At 32.7% G+C, this 22864-nt stretch overlaps 1 protein-coding gene across 8 annotated transcripts in view; it reads right to left on the reverse strand.

Annotated features, from left to right (window-relative positions):
- PCNX1 (pecanex 1) overlaps positions 1 to 22864 on the reverse strand; it is a 160918-nt gene that overhangs the window by 54563 nt on the left and 83491 nt on the right. For 6 of the 8 annotated variants that reach the window (XM_012756125.3, XM_012756124.3, XM_012756130.3 and 3 more), the window contains 10 exons: positions 19747 to 19837; positions 17712 to 17769; positions 15770 to 15987; positions 15077 to 15230; positions 12002 to 12034; positions 9296 to 9467; positions 8719 to 8829; positions 7071 to 7162; positions 859 to 968; positions 359 to 464 (listed from right to left, as the gene is read on the reverse strand). In XM_012756125.3, coding sequence (XP_012611579.1) covers positions 359 to 464; positions 859 to 968; positions 7071 to 7162; positions 8719 to 8829; positions 9296 to 9467; positions 12002 to 12034; positions 15077 to 15230; positions 15770 to 15987; positions 17712 to 17769; positions 19747 to 19837 — 1145 coding nt within the window. The remainder of the gene's footprint in view (positions 1 to 358; positions 465 to 858; positions 969 to 7070; positions 7163 to 8718; positions 8830 to 9295; positions 9468 to 12001; positions 12035 to 15076; positions 15231 to 15769; positions 15988 to 17711; positions 17770 to 19746; positions 19838 to 22864) is intronic. The other 2 variants (XM_012756122.3, XM_012756131.2) reach the window with 1 other exon arrangement.

A 22864-nucleotide genomic window follows, 5' to 3' on the forward strand; every position in this document is an offset into this window, starting at 1 on the left:
TAAGAACAATAACAACAAAATAAATGTAATTTATGTTAAATACTGATCTTTCAGATCCTAGTCTAAACTGACTAGGAATAAAAATCCTATGACCATTGAAATTACTTAATTTCACCTGACCTAAAAATAAATGTTTCACATATTGTTCTACATAGAAACCAAGTTTGAGGAATGAGCATTTCTTACAAGTTAAAATTTGGAATAAAGGCAATCAACAACATATAACTAATTGTATTAAATATAACTATATATATTTTTCCCTCAATTATTAAAAACTTCCCAAAAGTGTTCATTTTATAGCATGATCAATTATCTAAAATTTAAATCTTTTTTGGTGATTCTAAAAGCTAAAACTTACAACAGAATTTCTAAGTTTTTCAGGCAGTGGATCTTTTACTTCAGACAGAGGGTCTTCTGGATTTTTCTCTTCTGTTTTTGGAAAAATCTTGGATTGCACCAAAGAACTTTACATTAAAAAAATTAAGAGAAAATAATTAATAGAAAATACACATATAATCTGAAAGCCAGTAATGCAAATGGCAAATAAAGATGACAGAAAACCAAGTAATCCAAATATATTTAATCATTAACAAATGATAAATTCCAAAATGTTTAAGATATCATAAATAAGCATACTGTGAAAATATTTTTAATAAAATATACTTTCAATGTTTGGGAGGGAAAAACCTAACAAACACTGGTCAGAATGACTCGAAGTTAATGTATTTTCAAATCTAATATAGATTAAGCCAATGGCACTTTGGAAAGGCATTGGGAAAACGGTATCTTGGAAGTTATTTGAAGGAAATGCTGACGTATTTAAATTTCTTTAATTCAGTAACAATTAATTTCACTTACAAAAGTACAGATGGATCACTGCTTTGTCGACTGAGATGATAGGATACTGCCACTAACAAACCACAAAAAATGGAGAAAAGTACTGGAATATGCTGGCCATCCCAAGAATCCTATTAAAAAAAAATTTAACAGAATAATATGCTTCTAATTTATAATCTGTCATATACCTTTTATGTCTGTATTGGCAGAAAACAAAGAAATCAAATTCAACAAAAAATGTTAGCCACATTATTAATTGCATTGTATTCCAGAAAAATTTAGACTTATTATTTTCTGATGAGCTAGAATCTAGCTTCTAGGTTTCTTTTGGTACTAAAGCTTCAGATTTCTTCAGGTAATAAAGCTCTATTCATACGGTAGGAATATTTTGCTTCTGATGCATGTTGCTACAAGTTCTTTCAGATTTTAAGTGGTATTAATTTTACAGTAAAATACGTACTCCTTTTAGAAGAATAACAATATGTAAATATTGTATATTGTTATATATAATAATGGAGTAGGAAAAATCAACATATGATATAACAAATTAAGCAAAAGGAAAGGTTGATATTTGGTGTGCTACTTTCTTGATGTCTTGCTCATGTGCTATACTATTACATCCTCCACAGCCCTGAGCAGGCATTCAGTAACCGTTTCCTAAATGAATGACGGCATATTCCCAGAAGGAAATAATATAAATGCTAGCTTTCAAGGCCAATGAACAGGTGGCTATGCCATGTTGGCTCTTCTCGCTGTAGTATCTTTAAGGTCTATTAGCATAAAAGGTGGCATAGAGTGAATCATTCTGTTAACAGGAATAGTTAAGGGTGCTTAAGTATGTTCTGTGAGGTTGACACCATTCTAATCCTTTGTCTTTCTCTGGGGATTTGGAAAGGAAAAATTGTATCAGTAGGGAGCTAAATGGCAGTTTTTAATAAAATTTGCCCTTTTTCCCCCCCACTTAAAAATAGTCACAACATAAACATTTTTGATTCCTAAATCAAAACCTGATTATCATCATATTGAATAGTGTTTGTAGACACACATTCTTAGATCTTTGTAAGTATTCCCTAAATAATTTTTACAACTCCTGGAAATATGTACTCCCCAATTCATAGAGGAAAAAGCTAAGACACAGAAGGCTTAAGTAATTTGTCCAGTTAGGTGGTAAAGCCAGAAAGTGAACCCCTCACAAGTCTGAAATGCACTGAAAAAAAAGTTAAACATGTCAAGAGTTTAAGAATGAGAAAGAAATAAATATATAAGAAAGCAAAGGAGAAAACAAAATATAGGTAGGAAGAGCATTTGCATAGTGATAATAAGGTAAACATATCAGGTACAGGTGGGAGAGAAGAGAGGCTGTTTATGTGGTGGAGGCTGGGGTAGGGAGACAGAAAGTCAAGCCTACAATTTCCATAAAGGGTAGTCCATTGAGACTGCTTAAAACTTAAGAAAATACCAGAAGTAGAAATAAAAGCTATGTAGACATTTTACTCTCAACTGTTTGAGCTGATTCTTTTGGTATCTCCACATATCTACATATGTATCCTTTCTTGTCATTTTAACAATGTTCACAGCATCTCCACCAGGAACCAGTTCCATCACCAGAAACCATTTTCTTTGCTCATCCGTAAGAACCAACTCCTCATCCATTCAAGTTTTACCATAAGATTGCAACAATTCAGTCACATCTTCAGGCTCTACTTATAATTCTAGTTCTCTTGCTGTTTCTACCACATCTGCAGTTACTTTCTCCACTGAAGTCTTAAACCCTTCAAAGTCATCCCTGAATGAGGAGGGCGGGAATCAACTTCTTCCAAACTCCCGTGAATGTTGATAGTTTGACCTCCTCTCATGGGTCATGAATGTGCTTAATGGCTTCTAGAATGGTGATTCTTCTCCAGAAAGTTTTCAATTTACTTTTCCCAGATTCATCAGAAGAAAATCACTGCCTATGGTAGCTATGGCCATATAGCCATATGAAATATTTCTTAATTAATAAGACTACATAGTCAAAATTATTCCTTGATCCATGGGCTACAGAATGAATGTGTGTTAGCAGGCATGAAAACAATATTAATCTGCTTGTACTTCTCCATCAGCACTCTTGGGTGACTTGGTGCATTGTCAATGAACAGTAATATTTTGAAATGAATCTTTTTTTAGGAGCAACAGGTCTCAACAGTGTGCTTAAATAATCCAGCAAACTATGTTCTAAAACAGATGTGCTATCATTCAGGCTTTATTGTTTCATTCAGAGAGTACAGGCATAGGAGATTTAGCCAAATTCTTAAAGGCCCTAGGATTTTCAGAATGATAAATGAACATTGGCTTCAATCTAAACTCACCAGCTGCATTAGCCCCTACCAAAAGTGAAGTCAGCCTGTGAGGCAGGAAGATTACTTAAACTCAGGAGTCTGAGGTTGCTGTGAGACAGGCTGATGCCATGGCACTCTAGCCTGGGCAACAGAGTAAGACCCTGTCTCAAAGAAAAAATAATAATAATAATAAAATTTAAAATAAAGAAAGAAAAGGATAGGTTCCCCCTGGGAGTGCTTGTCAAAAAAGAGGAGAGAGAGAGAGAGAGAGAGAGAGAGAGAGAGAGAGAGAGAGAGAGAGAGAGAGAGAGAGAGAGAGAGAGAGAGAGAGAGAGAGAGAGAGAGAGAGAGAGAGAGAGAGAGAGAGAGAGAGAGAGAGAGAGAGAGAGAGAGAGAGAGTGTGTGTGTGTGTGTGTCAGCCTATCCTTTGAAGTCAGGCATTGACTTCTCTCTAGTTGTGAAAGTCCTAAATGGCATCTTCTTCCAGTAAAAAGCTGTTAACAATGATCTTAGCTAGATTTTCTAGATAACTTGCTGCAGCTTCCACATCCGCACTTGCTGGTTCACTTTGAACTTTTATGTTACGGAGACATAAGGTTACGGAGGTTATGTTATGGAGACCTAAGGTTATGTTACAGAGACATAAGGTTAAACCTTATGAACCAACCTCTACCAGGTTCCAACTTTTCTTCTGCAGCTTCCTCACCTCTCTCAGCCTTCACAGAATTGAAGAGATTTAGGGCCTTGCTCTGAATTTGGCTTTGGCTTAAGAGAACATTGTAGCTGGTTTGCTCTTCTATCCAGACCACTCAGACTTTCTCCATACCAGCAATAAGACTGTTGTGTCTTCTTATTATTTGTGTGTTCACTAGAGTAGCACTTTTAATTTCCTTCAAGAGCTTTTCCTTTGCATTCACAATTTTGATAACTCTTTGGCACAAGATGCCTCACTCTGTCCTATCTTGACTTTCAACATGATTTCTACACTAAGCTTAATGTCTAGCTTTTGATTTAAAGTAAAAGACATACAACTCTTCCTTCCAGTGGTGCAAAGGCAATATATGTAACCAAAGTGTTTGTACCCCCTGAATTTTTTGTACCCCCCCCAAATTTTTTAATATTCTGAAATTAAAATAAAAAACAAACAGTTCCTTTCACTTGAATACTTACAGGCTATTGCAAGGTTAGTAAATGGCCTAATTTCAATATAGTTCTATCTCAGAGAATAGGGAACCCTTAGGAGAGGGAGAGAGATGAGGGAACAGCCAGTTGGTGGAGCAGTCAGAACACACACAACATTGATCTATTAATTTCACCTTCATTTATACAGATGCGGTTCCTAGTGCCCCAAAACAATTACAATAACAACATCAAAGATCACTAATCACAAATCACCATAACAGATATAATAATAATGAAGCATTGGGAGAGTTACCAAAATGTGATACAGAGACACAAAGTAAGCATACAGTATTGGAAAAGTGGCACCTACAGACTTGGCTCAATATAGGGTGGCCACAAAAATTCAATTTGTTAAAAACACAATATCTGAGAAGCACAATAAAGTGACACACAATAAAATGCAGTAAGCCTGTACATAATCTCTGCTCGTGCATACATCTATAGTTTTATTACATTATAATGAGTCATATTTAAAACTAAAATTGTCTAACGCAAATGCCATGCCATAGAAAAAAGGAAAAAACATTTACCTTCCTGCCCACCTTAGGACACAGGAATCTAGTTGGCAGTTTTAAAATTGCTGCCGTTCTTCTATATAGTTGAATAGGCCTTTCTAAACTAGGCTAGAAAACTTACTGCACTTGCTAACTTCTATAACTACAATTTTCAAATAATGATTCACTTTCCAAAACATGACTCTAACACCTTTAGCCAGGTTGGTTTATAGGTGGGAGAAGCCTGGATTTGGATCTTAGTGCCTCCAGTTCTTTACTGGGCTTACCTCCACTGATTATATTCCTTCTACTAAAGTTTTCCTCCTCACTTTTTAAATGCAGTCTAGTCTCGGGGCTTTTTAAAAAACAAAGACCAGAAAGCAACTCCCATTATGTGTATATGTGTGTATCCCTCAACTATATTCTAGAAAGAGTAGAATACATTTCCTTATTATACATTCAAACCTGAACTTATATTAATCTGGTTTCCTTAACCAAAACACCAAAGAAGCTGCTTTTGTTAAGTCACCGATATCCTATTAACTGCAAAATTCAACAAAAACCTTTTTCAGACTCTATTGCCTCTGAAATTTCCTTCATTTGTTTCTGCTGTAACCAATACTTCAACATTGGCATTTCCCAGGGTTCTTTCCCCATCCATTTTCTCTTGTCAATCCACATTAACAGTATTTTCTTACACTTTATTGAATTTTGTTCATGACTTCCAAATCTATGACTTAAACCTCTCTGCATATAATTATCTACTATGCATCTCTGGATACCTCATAAATATCAACAAATAAATTATAAAATGTAAACAATCACCTTCCTCAACAAACTCAAAGGTTTCTAATCTTGTACATTAGCACCATTTCCTAACCAGTTGTTCAAACCAGATCCTACCCAGAAATCATCCTGGACCATATTCTGGCTTTTTTCTCTTTATCCAGATAGTTCCCTAATATATTCATGGAATGCAATTTTAGATAAGTCCCTCTGATTTCAACATTATACCACAACAGTCTCCCTACTTTGATCTCTCCTGCTTAGACTTCAATCTACTTCACAATGGAGACCAGTTATCTTTCTAAAATGCAATTCTTATCATTTCCTTGCTCTAACTCAAATACATTGATGATTTTCCATCTTCACCCCACCACATTTAGGATAAAAGATATCTCATAATCCAGCCTTTGCTTTCCTTTCCAGTCTTTTCTAAGGCTGTCTTACCTTATGAACCCAAACCTCCAGCAATTCCAAATTATTTACTATTTCCTCTACACAACCCATTTTCTTCAAAACTCCATAGCTCTTCATTCCTTGTTTTAATTAGCTAATGTCTATTTGGCCTTCAAAATTTGGTGAAAATCATCCCCTTAGAAAATTGTTTTAAATCCCTTTCAGCTGAATAAAGTAGTCTTGATTTGTATACCCATAGCACTGTCCTCGTAACCTTCATAACCCTGTACTGAACATGCTGATTGACTTATTAATCATAGCTAATCTATCAGTCCTTAAAAGCAGAAAATGGCTCTTAGCATAATACCTGGCACACAATAAGTGCTCTATAAATTCTACTTTATATATGAGGCAACGAAGGACATTGTGAGTCACTTTCATAGTCCTTTCAAGCCTACCATTCTGATTATCTTGCATTAATCACAAAACAAAACCCAAAAAAACCCCAGAAGTATGTGTCAGGGGTTAAAAGTTGTCTATAAAAAATTTTTAATTTTCATGTTTATGATTTGATGACAACCTTTTAAAAGGGAGCTCATAAAGCTCATCCAGATCCTTCTAACCCAATAATGACATTCAATTCCAGTGTATTAATTTTTACTAGCAGGTGTCTTAAATTGTAGCTCTTGAACTTACACGTTTCAAGACCTTGATATGAAAAGTGGTTACATAAACTCTTAACTAGAAATGTGAAATTAATTTCATATTCTATAATTACCATGCCCACCCCTATACCAGATAAGCCTAGTTTTTAATAATCTATTTCTAATATTAACCTATGATTGCTGCATTAAAATAATATTCTTTAATAATGGTTAACTATTAAATTGCTTCCACATTCAATGTAAATGAGAATAAATATAATGTTCATCATATGAAAATCATGGAAATTAATGCTAAAGTGGCACCAGGAAAAAAAATCATTATTAGTCAATTTTAAAAAAATCTTCATATGGAAATATAGTCTTAAACACAAAACATTCTATAGTTTAGTGCTCACCTTTAAAGCTCCATAACACAATCCATATAATAAGGCTACTGCCACGATGCTGCAGATAAAACTGTAAAGTGCTGCAAGTAGGCTTGTAGTGGCTAGACGGTAAAAGAAAAAAAATTAGTATTTTATAAACATCTATGAAAAAAAAAGTATAAGGTCACCAAAAAGCATTTAAAATGTTATATAATGTTGACTAAATATCTACTCATTTTATTTTTTAAAATTCTGTTATTTCGGCCAGGTGCTGTGGCTCACGCCTGTAATCCTAGCTCTTGGGAGGCCGAGGCGGGCGGATTGCTCAAGGTCAGGAGTTCAAAACCAGCCTGAGCAAGAGCGAGACCCCGTCTCTACTATAAATAGAAAGAAATTAATTGGCCAACTGATATATATATATAAAAAATTAGCCGGGCATGGTGGAGCATGCCTGTAGTCCCAGCTACCCGGGAGGCTGAGGCAGAAGGATCACTCGAGCCCAGGAGTTTGAGGTTGCTGTGAGCTAGGCTGACGCCACGGCACTCACTCTAGCCTGGGCAACAAAGCGAGACTCTGTCTCAAAAAAAAAAAAAAAAAAAAAAAAAAATTCTGTTATTTCATCCTGTATTTTCAGAAGATCTTGACATGACAGATTTGCTATCCTTCATCTTTGTCACAGTATAAAACATATTCACCTTAGAAGTAATGAACATTTATACATAGCAGAAAAAAATTATACCTATATGATGCTTCAAGAATGTACCTTAGGCCGTGCATGCTGTGGCTCACTCCTGTAATCCTAGCACTCCAGAAGGCCAACGTGGGAGAACTGCTTGAGCTCAGGAGTTCAAGACCAGCCTGAGCAAAAGTGAGACCCCATTTCTACTAAAAAATAGAAAAATTAGCCAAGCATCATGGCATGTACCTATAGCCTCAGCTACTCAGGAGGCTGAGGCAGGAGGATCACTTGAGCCCAGGAGTTTGAGGCTGCAATGAGCTATGATGACGCTAATGCACTATATCCAGGATGACAGAGCAAGACTGTCTCAAGGAAAAAAAAAAAGAATGCATCTTATATTGATAAAAAATATTTTAAAAATGAAGCTTTCAGAGGCCTAAAAAAGAACTGGAGATGTAGTAAGTATTCACTGAAAAATATTTGAACTTCTATCACCCACAGAAGTAAACCTGTATTCCCATGTGTTAATTTTCACAAAAAAGTACAGATCTGACTAATTATAAACAATAATAACAGCAAAAACTAGATCCAATAGGATTATTAGTAATAAGGAAGAGGAGATGGCTAAGATAGCTAGATTTTATTTGTAAAACATTTTAACAGATTTTCTTTAATGGTAATTTTATATGATGATCATGTCTATTTGTGATAATCTTTTATAAATATCTCATAAGTTTATACAAGTTCCATGTAAATTCATTATAACTTTTTGTTTCACACTTTTTATCACTGCTTACACATCTACTCCATTATTCCTGGATCTTTCACTAAAACACTTTTTCCTATTTGCAAATTAATTGTTCCTCAATTTTCAATTATTAAATGTCTTTTCTTCTAATTTCGATTCTAAATTGCAAACTAGAAAAGCATTTTAATGTTAAGCATATTACCACATTATCTGTAAAAAGTAATATATAATTTTTATAAAGAAATACTCACCATTACCACCAAAGATATGAATATCCAATTGTTCACAAAGGTACATTACAAATGTATTCACCTGAGGCAGGAGACCAATGAAAAATACTATTGGGAAACAGAGTGTAAACACTATAGAAGGAAAGAAAAGTATGTTAAAAAATATTATACTGTTTCCATCTTTTGTTCATTGAAAGATCATAAGTGATGAAAAAGAATCCAAAATTAACATCAACTACTAAGCAATTTTTAAAATATATTTTATTTATCTTGACACGATTATCTGCGTATTAAATATTTTCAACCTATAAACACCTTTTAAAATTATTTCAACCATTTTCACATAATAGGAACCTAAGATAAAGAATCCAAGAAAACCTTTCCATTGCATCTGCTTCAAGAACAGAATTACTATAATATTTGTTATTTATTAGCTTTTTTCATTCATCATAGCCCTATAGTTTTGTTCCTCAGAGAGAATTACAATAAATAGCAAAACAAGCTTATTAAGGCTATTTTTATCTATTTAATTGATGTTTATCACTTAACTGTTGATATAGAAATAAATATTAAGATTAGATACTAAAAGATGACTCACCTATAACTAAATCCCTGGCTGATATAAACACCAGTGGATTGGTGAAAGTTATTCCATATAATTTGAACTTGTTTGCAGTCAGGTTTCTGCTACCATAATCCAAGAGCCAAATAAGACCGCAACATAAGCAGAAATAAACTGGTCTACTGTAGGCAATGATACGATTATGACCCTGAAAATGACATTTTTTAAAAAGTCAGATTAGTTAATTTTAAGTGTCAAAACTAGCTATTGAGATCATTGATGGTTTATATTCTAAAGGATTTAAAATTTTCCCATATGGAAGCCAGGTTTCTGACAGTCACAGAAAGAAACGGCACAGAAAGGAGGAAGAACAGAATAAACTGTGACACTGAATTAAAATTAGAGGTATGAGTATGAACTCATTATTTTAAATATGCAAATACATAGATATAAGAATAGATAATACCTAGAAGCAACGACATTCTAGTAATAAAGATTACTGGCATCTAGAACTTAGTTTGCAAATACCATTATTCATACACAAAACACCAGGGGATCCACAGAGAAAAGGCCAGTTTCATGCTAGGGTAGGTAAAGTATAAGCTGAACCTGGAACATAGTGTTGTGACAAAACATAAGAAGTACTTAAAGAATGACAGATACTTCACAAGGACACAGAAGGCAGCTTGATGGACTCCCAGTGGCCCAATCAAAGATAATTTGAGCACTGAAATAAATAATATTAGTAATATAGTCTACTGAATAAAATAATCCATTTATATACACTCATACATACACTCATACATACATACATAAGCAGAAGGGAAAAGTCTTCCTTACAGTAAAAAGTCAACTAACATATGTAGAAGGAATCATGGAATTAGAAAATCATTATTTGGCAACCATCAAATGATAAGTGAATCAGGCAAGAAACATCAGCAGGGAGTAAAGCAAGTGGATAGAAGTTTATAGCATAGCAAGACATATAGACACTCTCCAAATATCACCCTATGAGATATGTGATACACACCTATATGAGAGACAAGAGAAAAACAATAACATTACAGTAGAGTAATGGCTCTTAAGGAAAAGGGAGTTTTGCTCCCCAGGGGACATTTGGCAATGTCTGGACACATTCTGTTGTCACACTTGGGGCAGTGGCGCTACTAGCATCCAGTGGGTAGAAGCCAGAGAGGATGCTAAACATCCTACAATGCATAGGACAGTACCCACCCATCTCCAACAAAGGATCATCTAGCCCGAAATGTTAACACTGCAGAGATTTACCAAAAGATCAAAGTTAAAATCACTAGTTATAGGACAAATCAACATGTGTTTCCTCCTCATATCACCTACTGAGTAGAACACATCACTTTTGTAGAATTCCTACCAAAAAAGTGTGGCCTGTATCAAATCAGAAAGAAACATGAGACAAACTCAAATTGAGAGATAGTCTATAAAGTTTGTGGCCTGTATCCATCAAATATTTTAATATCATGAAAGACAAATACTGAAGAATTGCTCCAGATTAAAGGAGATTCAAGAGACCAAACATAAGCAGGAACTTTCTATTGCCAATTGAGTCAATGGGCAAAACCTGAATTAAGATCTATGAATTAGAAAATAGTACTGTATCAATGTTAATGTTGTAATTTTGATAATTACATTAAAGTAATGTAAAGAAATGCCTTTGTTTCTAGGAAACATACACTGAGATATTTAGAGATAAAGAAGCATGATGTCTGCAAATAGAGAGAGACAAAGAGATAGATTATGTGCTTGAAAACGATTAAGCAAATATGGTAAAATGTTAACACAGAGAATCTGGGTGAACATTATCTGGATTTCTTTGTACTACCTTTGCAACTTTTCTCTAAGTCTGAAATTATATCAAAATAAAAAGTTAAAAGCAATGCCTCCGTACATCATTATATTTCAAAAACATTCTTATAAAATAATAAACGCATCAGTCAAAAGAAAATCATTTACCTCTTTTTATTTTGCTCATCTATTCCCACTATTAATTATTCCAGTGTATAGATAAAAAACATAATTATAATCAAGAAAAAAGCATCATCATAATCTATTCTTGAAGTCTATTTCTGAACTATTTTAAAGAGAATATCCTTTGGCCTTTCTATTAAATAGTTATTTATTTAACAGAAGTTACATTTAATAGAAGTAACTTGAGAAGTTACTCAAGTTACATCTAAAATTGGTTCATACTTCACAATAAATAATGCTAGGGAGATGACACTTTCATCTAAAGTCACAGAGTGAACAGCAAGGTTTTTATCTCATGACTTAGTCTGATGGCCTTAATACCAAACTAATGTATTACTTCTTTATTCTTGCTCCTAATGACTACCTAAGTGAAATAATATAAAGTTTTTCCTACTTCAAAACTCTATTTTCAATATTTATCATAATCCATTATTCAAAATTTATTAAATGTAAATAATCATCAGTTTATATGAACAATATCTACCTAATTGATAGCCTGAAACAGGCTATCAAAAACTGAATTATTATGCTCATTTTCAACCAAGATTTAGAGTTCACAAATACAGTGTCATTTTATTTCAAGCTAATAAATCACCTCTATTTCTAGTACTGTGTCAAAACTTAGATGAGAAAATAATAGCATAAATCTTAATTCAATTTGATGCATTCCCCCTCTCCAAAAAAATAAATGATAAATGTTTAGAAACTAGAAGTTATAGCCATATTAGAGTAACTTACATGTCTGGGAGAAGAAGAATCTGGTTGAACACTCTAAAAATGAAACAAAAAGACAAATTACACTGCTGAATTCCTGGTAATTTTACAAGCAACTTACAAAATGCCTGAAATGGTTTCAAGTACATATTCCACAATTGCAAAATGACCTCCATTAATCTTTTCCACAGATGAAACATCAGTTCCAGATACTGATGTCACTGTGATATTAAAAACATCTCAAATATTTCCTGATAAGAGTCAAGAAATAAGATTACTTATTTTGATTAATTAATAATTTGCATCTAGCTTAAAGTTTTTGAAATAGCATATGGTAGACAGATTCATCTTAAGTGCTTGGCTTGTAACTATACATAAATGTAGTTAAGTTAGAATTCTTTCTCATGGGACATATCTCCATTTAGGAAATACACAATAATAACAGGTTAGCTTATAACAAGAATTCTAGTTCTGCCCACAAATTCCAAGCTTACTAAACAATTAAATGATACCTGTATCAAATATATTACATGCATTTTTATATCAAAATAATCAAATAAGCTAAGCTATATCCTTTTAAGAGACTTTATTAACTTCCTATAAAAATGTTCAAAAGATATTACACAGCTATTTCCCAAATCATGATTTTCTGCTAAGTTTCAGTTCATTTCCAATGGCATATCAAACAATTTCACTATGATGGTCTATCACTACCCTATAATTCTACATTGGACCACACTTGCTGAATTTGACATTTGATCCTTGGCTGGATTTGAGTCCAGGTAACACTTATTCTATAAAAGCTTTTGTTTTTACCTTCATTTCTGTTTACGACATAACTATTTTTCTAGTCAACAAGAGTAAAAAATCTCAGTCACCTTTTACTTTTTCAATATTAAACCATATTAACCTGAAAGCAGCAGACAACAGACACTAGAGAGAGGAAATGAATTTCAATGGTTTCAGGCAATAAAAGGATAGTTTATGGTGGCTGAAATGAAAGACAAGAATGAAGACCAGTCCAGGTGTGGTGACTCACGCCTGTAATCTTAGCACTTTGGAAGACCAAGGCAGGAGGATCACTTGAGACCTGGAGTTTGAGACCAGCCTAAGCAACACAGTGACACTCCATCTCCACAAAAAATAAAAATAAAAAAATTAGCTTGGTATGGTGGTGCGTGCCTGTAGTCCCAGCTACTTGGGAAGCTGAGGCAGGAGGATCACTTGAGCCTAGGAGCATGAAGTTGCAATAAGCTATGACATCACTGTACTCTAGTCCGAGCAAGAAAGCAAGACCTTTTCTCAAAAAAATAAATAAAAAATATTTTTAAAAAACCAGTGAATTTAACATAGAATCACCAAATTTAATCAAAGGGATTTGGTTACTTGTTATTAGGAATCAAGGAGGACGAAGCAGAGTCTAAGATTCTAAGCTCATATACCATAGTCAAAAGCAAAGAAATAGGGAAACAAAAATTAATCAGAAGATGATAATGTGCTCTTTTTAAAATAATGATAATGTGCTCTTTTTAAAATAATGATAATGTGCTCTTTTTCCAACTGTCTGCTGTATATATAAGACTAAAGCTTATAAAAGAGGTGAAGGCTTTGAGATATAAATCTGGACATAACTCATATATGAGGGCAACAAATAAAGTAATAAAAGAGGATGACTTCACTGGCAAGGAATATAAACTGAGAAGAGGGCCAAATAAAACCCTAGAGAATTATCATAAATTAAGATAAAAGAACATAGAAGAACAAAGATGCATCAACAAAAGAGAATAGAGTCATCTGAAAAGCATTCAGGGTAGTATAAAGTCACAGATCAACAATCAGAAGAACATAAACATGGAAGACTGTACAAATAGGTATTAAATGATGCAGCACTCATAGAATGGAAACTAAGAAAAAGATACAGATTTAACAATTAGAATGATTATTAGCAACCACAAAGACTGTAATTTCAGTACTCAATGAAGAAAGTATGGGTGAATCTTGGCCGGGCGCTGTGGCTCACGCCTGTAATCCTAGCTCTTGGGAGGCCGAGGCGGGCGGATTGCTCAAGGTCAGGAGTTCAAAACCAGCCTGAGCAAGAGCGAGACCCCGTCTCTACTATAAATAGAAAGAAATTAATTGGCCAACTGATATATATACAAAAAATTAGCCGGGCATGGTGGCGCATGCCTGTAGTCCCAGCTACCCGGGAGGCTGAGGCAGAAGGATCACTCGAGCCCAGGAGTTTGAGGTTGCTGTGAGCTAGGCTGACGCCACGGCACTCACTCTAGCCTGGGCAACAAAGCGAGACTCTGTCTCAAAAAAAAAAAAAAAAAAAAAAAAGAAAGTATGGGTGAATCTTAAAGAAATGAAGCAGATGATGTAGGTGGCTTACTCCAGGTACCCAGCAATAAATGGAGAGAGAAAAAAGAAAGGACAGCTTATAATATAAACAGAACTAAATGAATGAATAGTTTTTAGGCTGACTGAAGGCTCTGCATGCTAGCATGTGTAAGGCAAATATCCAATACAAAGCAAAGTGTATTTACTAAGAAAGAAAGGAAAGGAAACAGTTCACACTGTTTCCTTTTAAATAGAAGGTGAAAAATTTGGTTTTACATGAATTGATCCTCCCATTTTTTGAAAGCTTAAAATTAACAGCATTTGGTATTTCTGAGTCACTATTAAACAATAACAAAAGGACACTAATCTTCTCTTTTCAATGTTTCAAAAGAACATATATACTACTTATGACATTACTACATTTACCAATGACAACTTTTAATAAATTTCTTCCACAGAACAGAGACTCAAAAGATGGGAGTGGGAGAGTTATTGTTGATAAATTAGAAAGAAATTTCAAGAATGCAGTCTTATTTTAACAAATACACAAATATTTTCTTTATAATATAAAAAATAGGTTTTAGGAAGCTCTATTTACATACAATTATTTTTTAGTTTATATCCCCTTTTTGTTACCTATAATTTTATATAAACATTCACAAAAAATACCATCTTACTATAATTCAGTGAATGGTATGAAACCTTCTGCCTTTTAACACAAATATTATTCCTTAGCATGAAAAGAAGAGAAGCTGGTACCTTAAGTAGTGAGTATTGACAGCTGGCTATGACCAGGCAGAACTGGAAGACCCAAATATCTCTGAAGAAGCCTTGTATGAGAAGAATAGATCCCAAAAAAGCCACAAGAATAGCCAGGATGACAGCTAACACATTTTCCAGGATCTCACGATTTCTACAGATAGAAAAATTTAGAAGTATATTATGAATATAAGAAATTAATCAGACTGAAAAAAGAGAAGACATGAATATGAAGCTCATAATATGCTGAGATATCTTTTTGGTACTAGGTTTGAATAAGGTTTTGGATCATACTAAAAAAAAGTTTCATGTGGACATAACACAAATTCTTATAAACAAATAAAACATGCTACAGTGAATTGTGTGCTACTAATTATAGTACATAATATAGTTCTAATTTCTATTAAAAAACCTTACTCTGCTTAACATCTGCTTTTCTGTTATATTAACAAGCTTGGATGGCAAATAAAGTAGAAATACAATCAAGTTTAAAAAACCAACTCTCAAAACAGTATCTAGACTGTCACTACATTCTCAAGATATGTAGGAACCTGTATTTAAGTAATTCTAGTAAATGAGTTTTAGGATTATTTCAGATTACTAAGAGATGGGGAAAACAAAACCATTTGGTATCAAAATTTGATTATAAACTTAGTCATATAAAATAACAAATATTTTAAATTTAATTCTCACCTATCAAACAAGGCCAAAAGTGTGAGTCTGTCAAAGTTAATGCCGATCCATAGTTGGGGTAGGATCCAAAAGCGATAATAGTGTTTAACCTTTTGGGCAGCTTCCTCTGTTGGACCATAAGTAGCTGCCAAGTCAGGGCTTAGATCAATGTCCTGCTGCTCCAATAAATCTGTATCAATGGTCAATAGTCTATTCAATCGAATCTGTGGGAGAGAGAGCTAAAAAAAAGTCAGCATTGAAAGGCTTATGGTGTCTTCAGGCAAATCATAATTCAAGAGCTACTCAATCAGCTTGTCAATTACCTAAGCCCCTTAATTCCCTACTCTAGTCGACTCCGTGTGAATATGTTATGATCATCAGAAACTATAGAAAGTAACAATAGGAAGTGAACTAAAACAAAGTAAATTAATCAATAGACTTTTTGGAAAGGTTTTATTAGGGAAATGTTTGAAATATTAAGGTTTCATAACTGTATAGCTAGTGAATCCATTAAAATCATTTATAGTGAATCATTAGTGGTTTTTCCTCTCCCTATCACATTTATGGTCTTTTCTCATTGAGCTATGAACCTCATTATTAGTGTCAAATCTGAGCTGTGCTGCATTAGATCCAATGCCTTCAACTCTCATTTCTTCCCACAGTCTCTTACCACTGTGATAATTGTTTTCAAATCCCTCACCTTCTTTATTTGTTTTGGCAGGCTGCTCACCTGAGGCTATATAAGAAATTACTGCACTACATTTCTTTTAGCTTTAACTCATCCATGTACCAGTTCACCAGTCTCTTCTTCCTTTTGAAAGTATCAAAAATTTACTGTATCTGGCATAGTGCTAGATAGCATTTTGCTATCTCAAGGCTCTTGCACTGCTTAAAAGTAGAAAATAATAATATAATCATCTTCTCATTTTTGCTTTCCTATGGAGTTTCCAGTAATACACTATAGCAAGAAAGCAGGGAGAATCTTTACTTTTCAAACACATACATGAGTATTATCAAGAAAATTTGCTTCTTGTATATACACAGCCATTTTTATCTCTAAGCACTGACAAATACTTCTCAAAACACTTTTTTTCTTATACTCTATGCCAGGGTTCCTCAACTTTGACACTACAGGCATTTTGAGCCCGATAATTCTTTCTTGTGGGAGCCGTGCAGTTCACTGTAAGATGTGTAACAGCATCCCTGGCCTCCATCCATTAGATACCAGTAGCATGCCCCTGGTTATGACAAGCAAACATGTTTTCAGACATTGCCAAATATCCACTTTTGAAAACCACTGCTCTATGCCAATTCAAATCTATGGTCTTAAAAATCTGCTCATAATTCATCTTCAGGAAGCCACTTAAAAATTAATCCCTTTTGCACTAAATTCATCTACATGTATCTATATTTGTTATTTATAAGCATTTCATCCATTTTGTTTTTTCCAACTTGAATATACACTTCTTGATGGCAAAAGCAGTGCTATCTTTCAAAAATCCCCACTGTATCTCACATGGCATACTTTTTATATGGTATTGTCATTACTAAGCTTTCCACACATGCACACTGGTATATGAATAATAATTAACCAATATTTAAAAAACTACTCCAAAATTATATTTAAAGTAAGGGTGCAAAATGGCACAATTAAAAATGATACAATCAGATTATGAAGTTGGCAAGTAAATGGACCTTTACATAACCTCAAAATGTGTAATTACTGATTCATAAATATGGCTACACTTTAAATTAATGCTGTTTTAAGTCTGTTTGCTTCTTATCAAGGGACTTACAAGTAGAGATCCACTGTGGATGCAAAGGCGATTTTGCCATAGTTTTCAACAAAGTTAACATTTTGTAACTTTATCAATTTTTCTTATTTTTATAGCCATCTATATAGATGCATGTTTCAGATTTAATCTGAAATTATATCATGTTATAAAAATAAACAAAAACCTACCACATCATGTGGATAAAATCGAACTGAGGTAGAACTGGATACATGAGAATCCGTGTCACTAAAATAAAATGAAAAAGACTTTAAAGAATAAATAGTTTGTCAAACAGTATAAAGAAAAATAAATCCTTTAACAAATAGATGAGATTTACACTATCTTCACTTTTCCATGCAAACTTCAAAATGCTAAATAGCATTTTCCTAGAGTTGTGATTAAGAGCATAGCCTCTGGGTCAGAGTGTCTATATTCAAATCTGTTCTTCAACTAAATTCGAGTTACCTAACCTCTTTCTATCTCAGTTTCCCCATTAGTACATATTAGTACCTGTACAATGAGGTTCTTGTGAAAATGTTTATATGAGATAATACAGAGAAAGTAATTAACATATTTGGCCTGGAACTAGTAATGACATAATAAACTTAAACTATAATATAATAGACTAGAACAGGAGTCCTCGAACTACAGCCCACGGGCCACATAGGGGTGTTTTTGCTCGTTTGTTTTTTTACTTCAAAATAAGACATGTGCAGTGTGCATAGGAATTTGTTCATAGTTTTTTTTAAACTATAGTCTGGACCTCCAACGGTCTGAAGGACAGTGAATTGGCCCCCTGTTTAAAAAGTTTTAGGACCCCTGGACTAGAACATGACAATTTAGCTTCCACAGTTCAGTCATGTTTGGATTTCAAAATTTGAGGCTTTACCACATTACAGTGTAAGGAATTGCTCTTCTCTTGAATTACCCTAAACATAATAACAGTGTTTCCATTCCTCCATCCTCCAATTATTTTCACAGTTACAGAATCAGGTAACACTCTAATTTTTAATAATTAAATTTAATAATTTTTTGCGTGGGTGAATTCTGAACCTAGATTAAAGAAGTCAAAGAGAATAGTTATCCATATGTTCTATCTTTTCAGCATGCTGAAGTGAATGACTGTAAGATCCCATTGCTTTAAATAGCACCACAAAACTTAAAAATAAGTAAACTGCCCATAGATGTGCAACACTGAAATAGATATGACCTATTATTAAACAGAAGTTCTAAAATAAGAATTAAACAACCCTTGTGGGAAAAGTGAGCTAATTAATTAATAATGGATTTCAAAACAGCAATTTGAATAATCAATAAGATTAAAATTTTAGAAAACAAAACTTTAACGCATTCTAAAACTATAATTGATTATGCTATCATGATCAAGATTTCTAATTTATTTACTTTTCTTCTAACTTAATTATCTTCCAATTCCTTCTTAATGGAAGGACAGAAAAGAAGCAAAGTAACATATGACACATATTTTAAGAAATTCCTCTTTAACGCTACTAAAAGAAATTTTAAATAAAATGAAAGTTGATCATTTTAAAAGGTTCTTGACCAAACTTTTACAAGGAAATAAAATTTTAAAATTATATAAAGAAAAAGAACTGATGGGTTTGATTTAATTATTATAAATATTTTTCTGATAAGCTTTTTTTTAACACATGATATGTAGAGTATGAAATTTATGGTTAAATCTGAAACTGTGAGAAAATACTATAATATTCACTATGAGATCTACAGGAAATTCTGATTTTAATTTTTTTAAACATAATAGCTTTATTTTTAAAAATATGTTCTCTTCATAGCAAAAAATTTCCACCTTAGTTTTCAGAAACAAATGCATTATGAAAAATTACTAGCACCGATATAAACATGTTTTCAAAATAACTTTTATATCTGACCTGGTGACTATAGTTAACAATGTATTATATACTTAAAAATCACTGAGAAAGCAGATTTTAAGTGTCCTCACCACAAAAAAAGAATAAGTATGTGCGGTAACATGTATGTTCATTAACTCAATTTAGCCATTTAATAATGTATACTATTTCAAAACATCATGTTGTACACCATAAATATACACAATTTGTATTTGCCAATTAGAAAAATAAATTATAAAAACAAAAAAATTAACTTTTCTATCTCAAGGCTTAAAAACATTAAATATAGCAAATATATGCAAGTATATACACACTCCTAATATGACTTCAGACATACCAAATATTAGATGCTCTTCTTGCTGCTGGTTCAAAGTTCACAAGTGACATATCACAGCCACCAGTCTCATAGATGGTAGAAGAGAACTTACCTAGCAAATAAATGATTATTTTTAAAAGCCATTAGAATACTCAGAATTTTTTCTTTATGATACACTAAACTTGATAACTTTTTATATTTTAAGAAAATACACTATAACATTTTTTCAAAAATATTTTTAAAACAATGATCTGCATGTAATTCAGCATGAAGTGAACTGAAAAGGAATGCTGGACAGCAGGGTAAATATAAACATATATAATTGTTATTAAGTCAGCTTTGCAATACCAGTCTTTCTCTCTTGTCTCCTACTAGCACACACAATTCAAGTAATCATATGAATGAATTCAATGCTATTTAAAAGTCATCTGACCACTACTTACAGGTGTTGAGTGGCCATTTGCAAAGCTGCTTAAGTTCTAAGATAGCTCAAACGGCAGGACAACAAAATTGTGTGACTGCCTCCTAAGTTGTGTTTTTCTTTTTTTAAAATAAGAAATGAAAAGTGTCAAGAGGCATCTAAGGAAATTCATGAGCTATAATAATATCAGTGATAATTAAATTATAGCATTTAATGAACATTACTAATTGTATGATTCTATCATAAGAACTCTACGAAAAATTTAGAAACAGCAATTTGCTGCAGTCAAATATCTCTACAAAACCAATAAAAGGTTTAGAAATTGTATTGGCTGCAAATGAACATAGGTTAAAATAAAAACAACTCACTTAAAATGAATTTTATAATATGACATAATTTCTGTAACAGGATTTTAAAACTCTACATACTGCCTGAAATGCATTCTTCACCTCTGAGGATCTATGGTAGCCATATGGATGGTGCAGACAGAGGATAAATAAATTAATACAAATTTCCATGAGGGCAATAAGATGAATTATATAACTGCAATCATTTGGGTCTAGTCCAGGCTGCTTTTTGAGTATGAGGTTTCTGTTTTACTAGCTGGAATTACTGAGGTTACAAATATTAGGAATCTTAGAGAGCAACTTCAACTTGATGGCAGAGCTAAAAGTCAGATTTTTTTGTGTCTACAATGCCAACAGTGTATAATAGAAATTTTTAAAATTTAAGTTAAATACTTTTAAAAATGACAATGAAAGGACTCTATAATATACTAATAATATAACTATTATATAACTAAGGGCTTACATAATATCTCAAGCACTACTTCATTCTTTAAAAGGGCTACAACCAGAAAAAAAATTTTCAATAAATATGACAGTACTTTCTATGGGTGATAAGATAAAATATACAAAATTTTCTTTTATTATGATGTTTTCTACAGCAGCATTTTTTGTCAAAATAATATATTCCTGAGATAAAGTAGGAAAAGAGCTTTCTGTGAAATGCTCAGTTCACTTGCTGTGTTTTCTCAAGGTTATTCGGCATGTGGATCATCTAAGACTATGTTTTTTCTCTTCTTGTCTTTTAAGCATGAGACATTTATTCTTAGCATCACTCACAGAAACCAGATTAATAAACTAAAATGAAATGACACAAGCTGTTAATCTGGCTACTTCATAGATATATTACTTCATAGATAATATTACTAAGTTTCAAAGTTATTTTAAATTTTACTTTTTTTATTCTCTGCTCTTTCCTCATTTATCATGGGTAATCAAAGATTAGCTGTGCTATCATAATTAAACTTACCTTAAGAGAAAAAAGGAACACCTAATCAAAATCATAGACTACATAAATGCAGAATTATAAACCTATGTTAAATGAATAAATCACAGATTAACAAAGAACAGGGAGTAATTGGCTACTGTATGTGAAGTTCAGTAAGAATGGAATGCATAAACCTAAGTGTTACGACACATAATTTGTATATACTTTAAAAATAAGCTAATTCCATATTTAATAGAATTTAAATTATTATAGTATATCCTGAGTATTTAAGCTTTCCATATGATTTTTAGTAATAAAATTTCTGTTCTTGGCATATTAAAAATAATATTTATATGCAACAAAAATGAACTAAAGATATTTTCTTTGTAATTTTCAAATGGGAACAGTGAAAGAATATTAAGTCATTATACTACCATGTTGGCTTTTATGTATAGATTCTAGTATTAAATGTATATAAATAGTTGTATTTTAAATATAAACATAAACGAAGAATGCAAAAGAAAGCTTTTTAGGTAGCAAGAGAGCTAGGAAAATTGAGTAGTTTTATTATTACCTAAATCTACAACTCTAAATTTTCTATACAAATCAATGACTGATATGTAGTAAAATTTAAATAGAAGCATAAAACATGTCTAAGAAAAGGGAGGCTATGATTTTAACAGATGTGCATGACTTCAACAGTGCTTTATTTTTTTTCCTTAAGAAGTTTTTGTTTGCCTACTAAACTTTAGCAGCATGTTCAAGTTCTTAAAAATATACCTGGCACTTGTCAGAACTAACATTGTAATAAGGCTTCATGGTATATTCCAAATTTAACTCCAAAAGAACAACTCTGTCTCCCTCATACCTCTGGGTTTAGCAACTGACAGCACTTCAGAAGTACCAAATCTTATTCATAAGATAAACAGATCAGAAAAAATGACACTAAAAAAGGTATGGTTTAAGGCTTTAGTGAAAAACTTAGTAACATTTTAATGTGCTAATATAATCTACTGAAGGCAGCTTTAAAAATAACCGAAACAGAAATAAGTATATATTGCTACTGGTTATAAAGATTAAGAATATCTTAACTTTATACAAGTTTTCTCAGCATACAGAGCAGTTTTACATATCCCATTTGAGATTAAAATCATATTTACACTTTAAATCCACAGTAAAATGTACCCTTATTATTAATCCTACTTTAATATTATTCTGCATTAAGAATAATACTTCAATTTAAATCCTGATTATTTCTAATAAATACAAACTGGGAGGAAAGATCAAAGAAATGCATCTTCTTTACCGAGCCAACTGATCATGATTCAACTCCCAAGTCATAATTAATTATATCTGACTGAATGGCTCTATCACGATTTAAGGAGAGAACAACAAATTTTCAATGAACAAAACTAGAAGCCGAGATTTCAGACTTGTAAAAATGTT

This window comes from Microcebus murinus, chromosome 6, assembly GCF_040939455.1.
Source record: "Microcebus murinus isolate Inina chromosome 6, M.murinus_Inina_mat1.0, whole genome shotgun sequence".
Classification (NCBI taxonomy): domain Eukaryota; kingdom Metazoa; phylum Chordata; class Mammalia; order Primates; family Cheirogaleidae; genus Microcebus; species Microcebus murinus.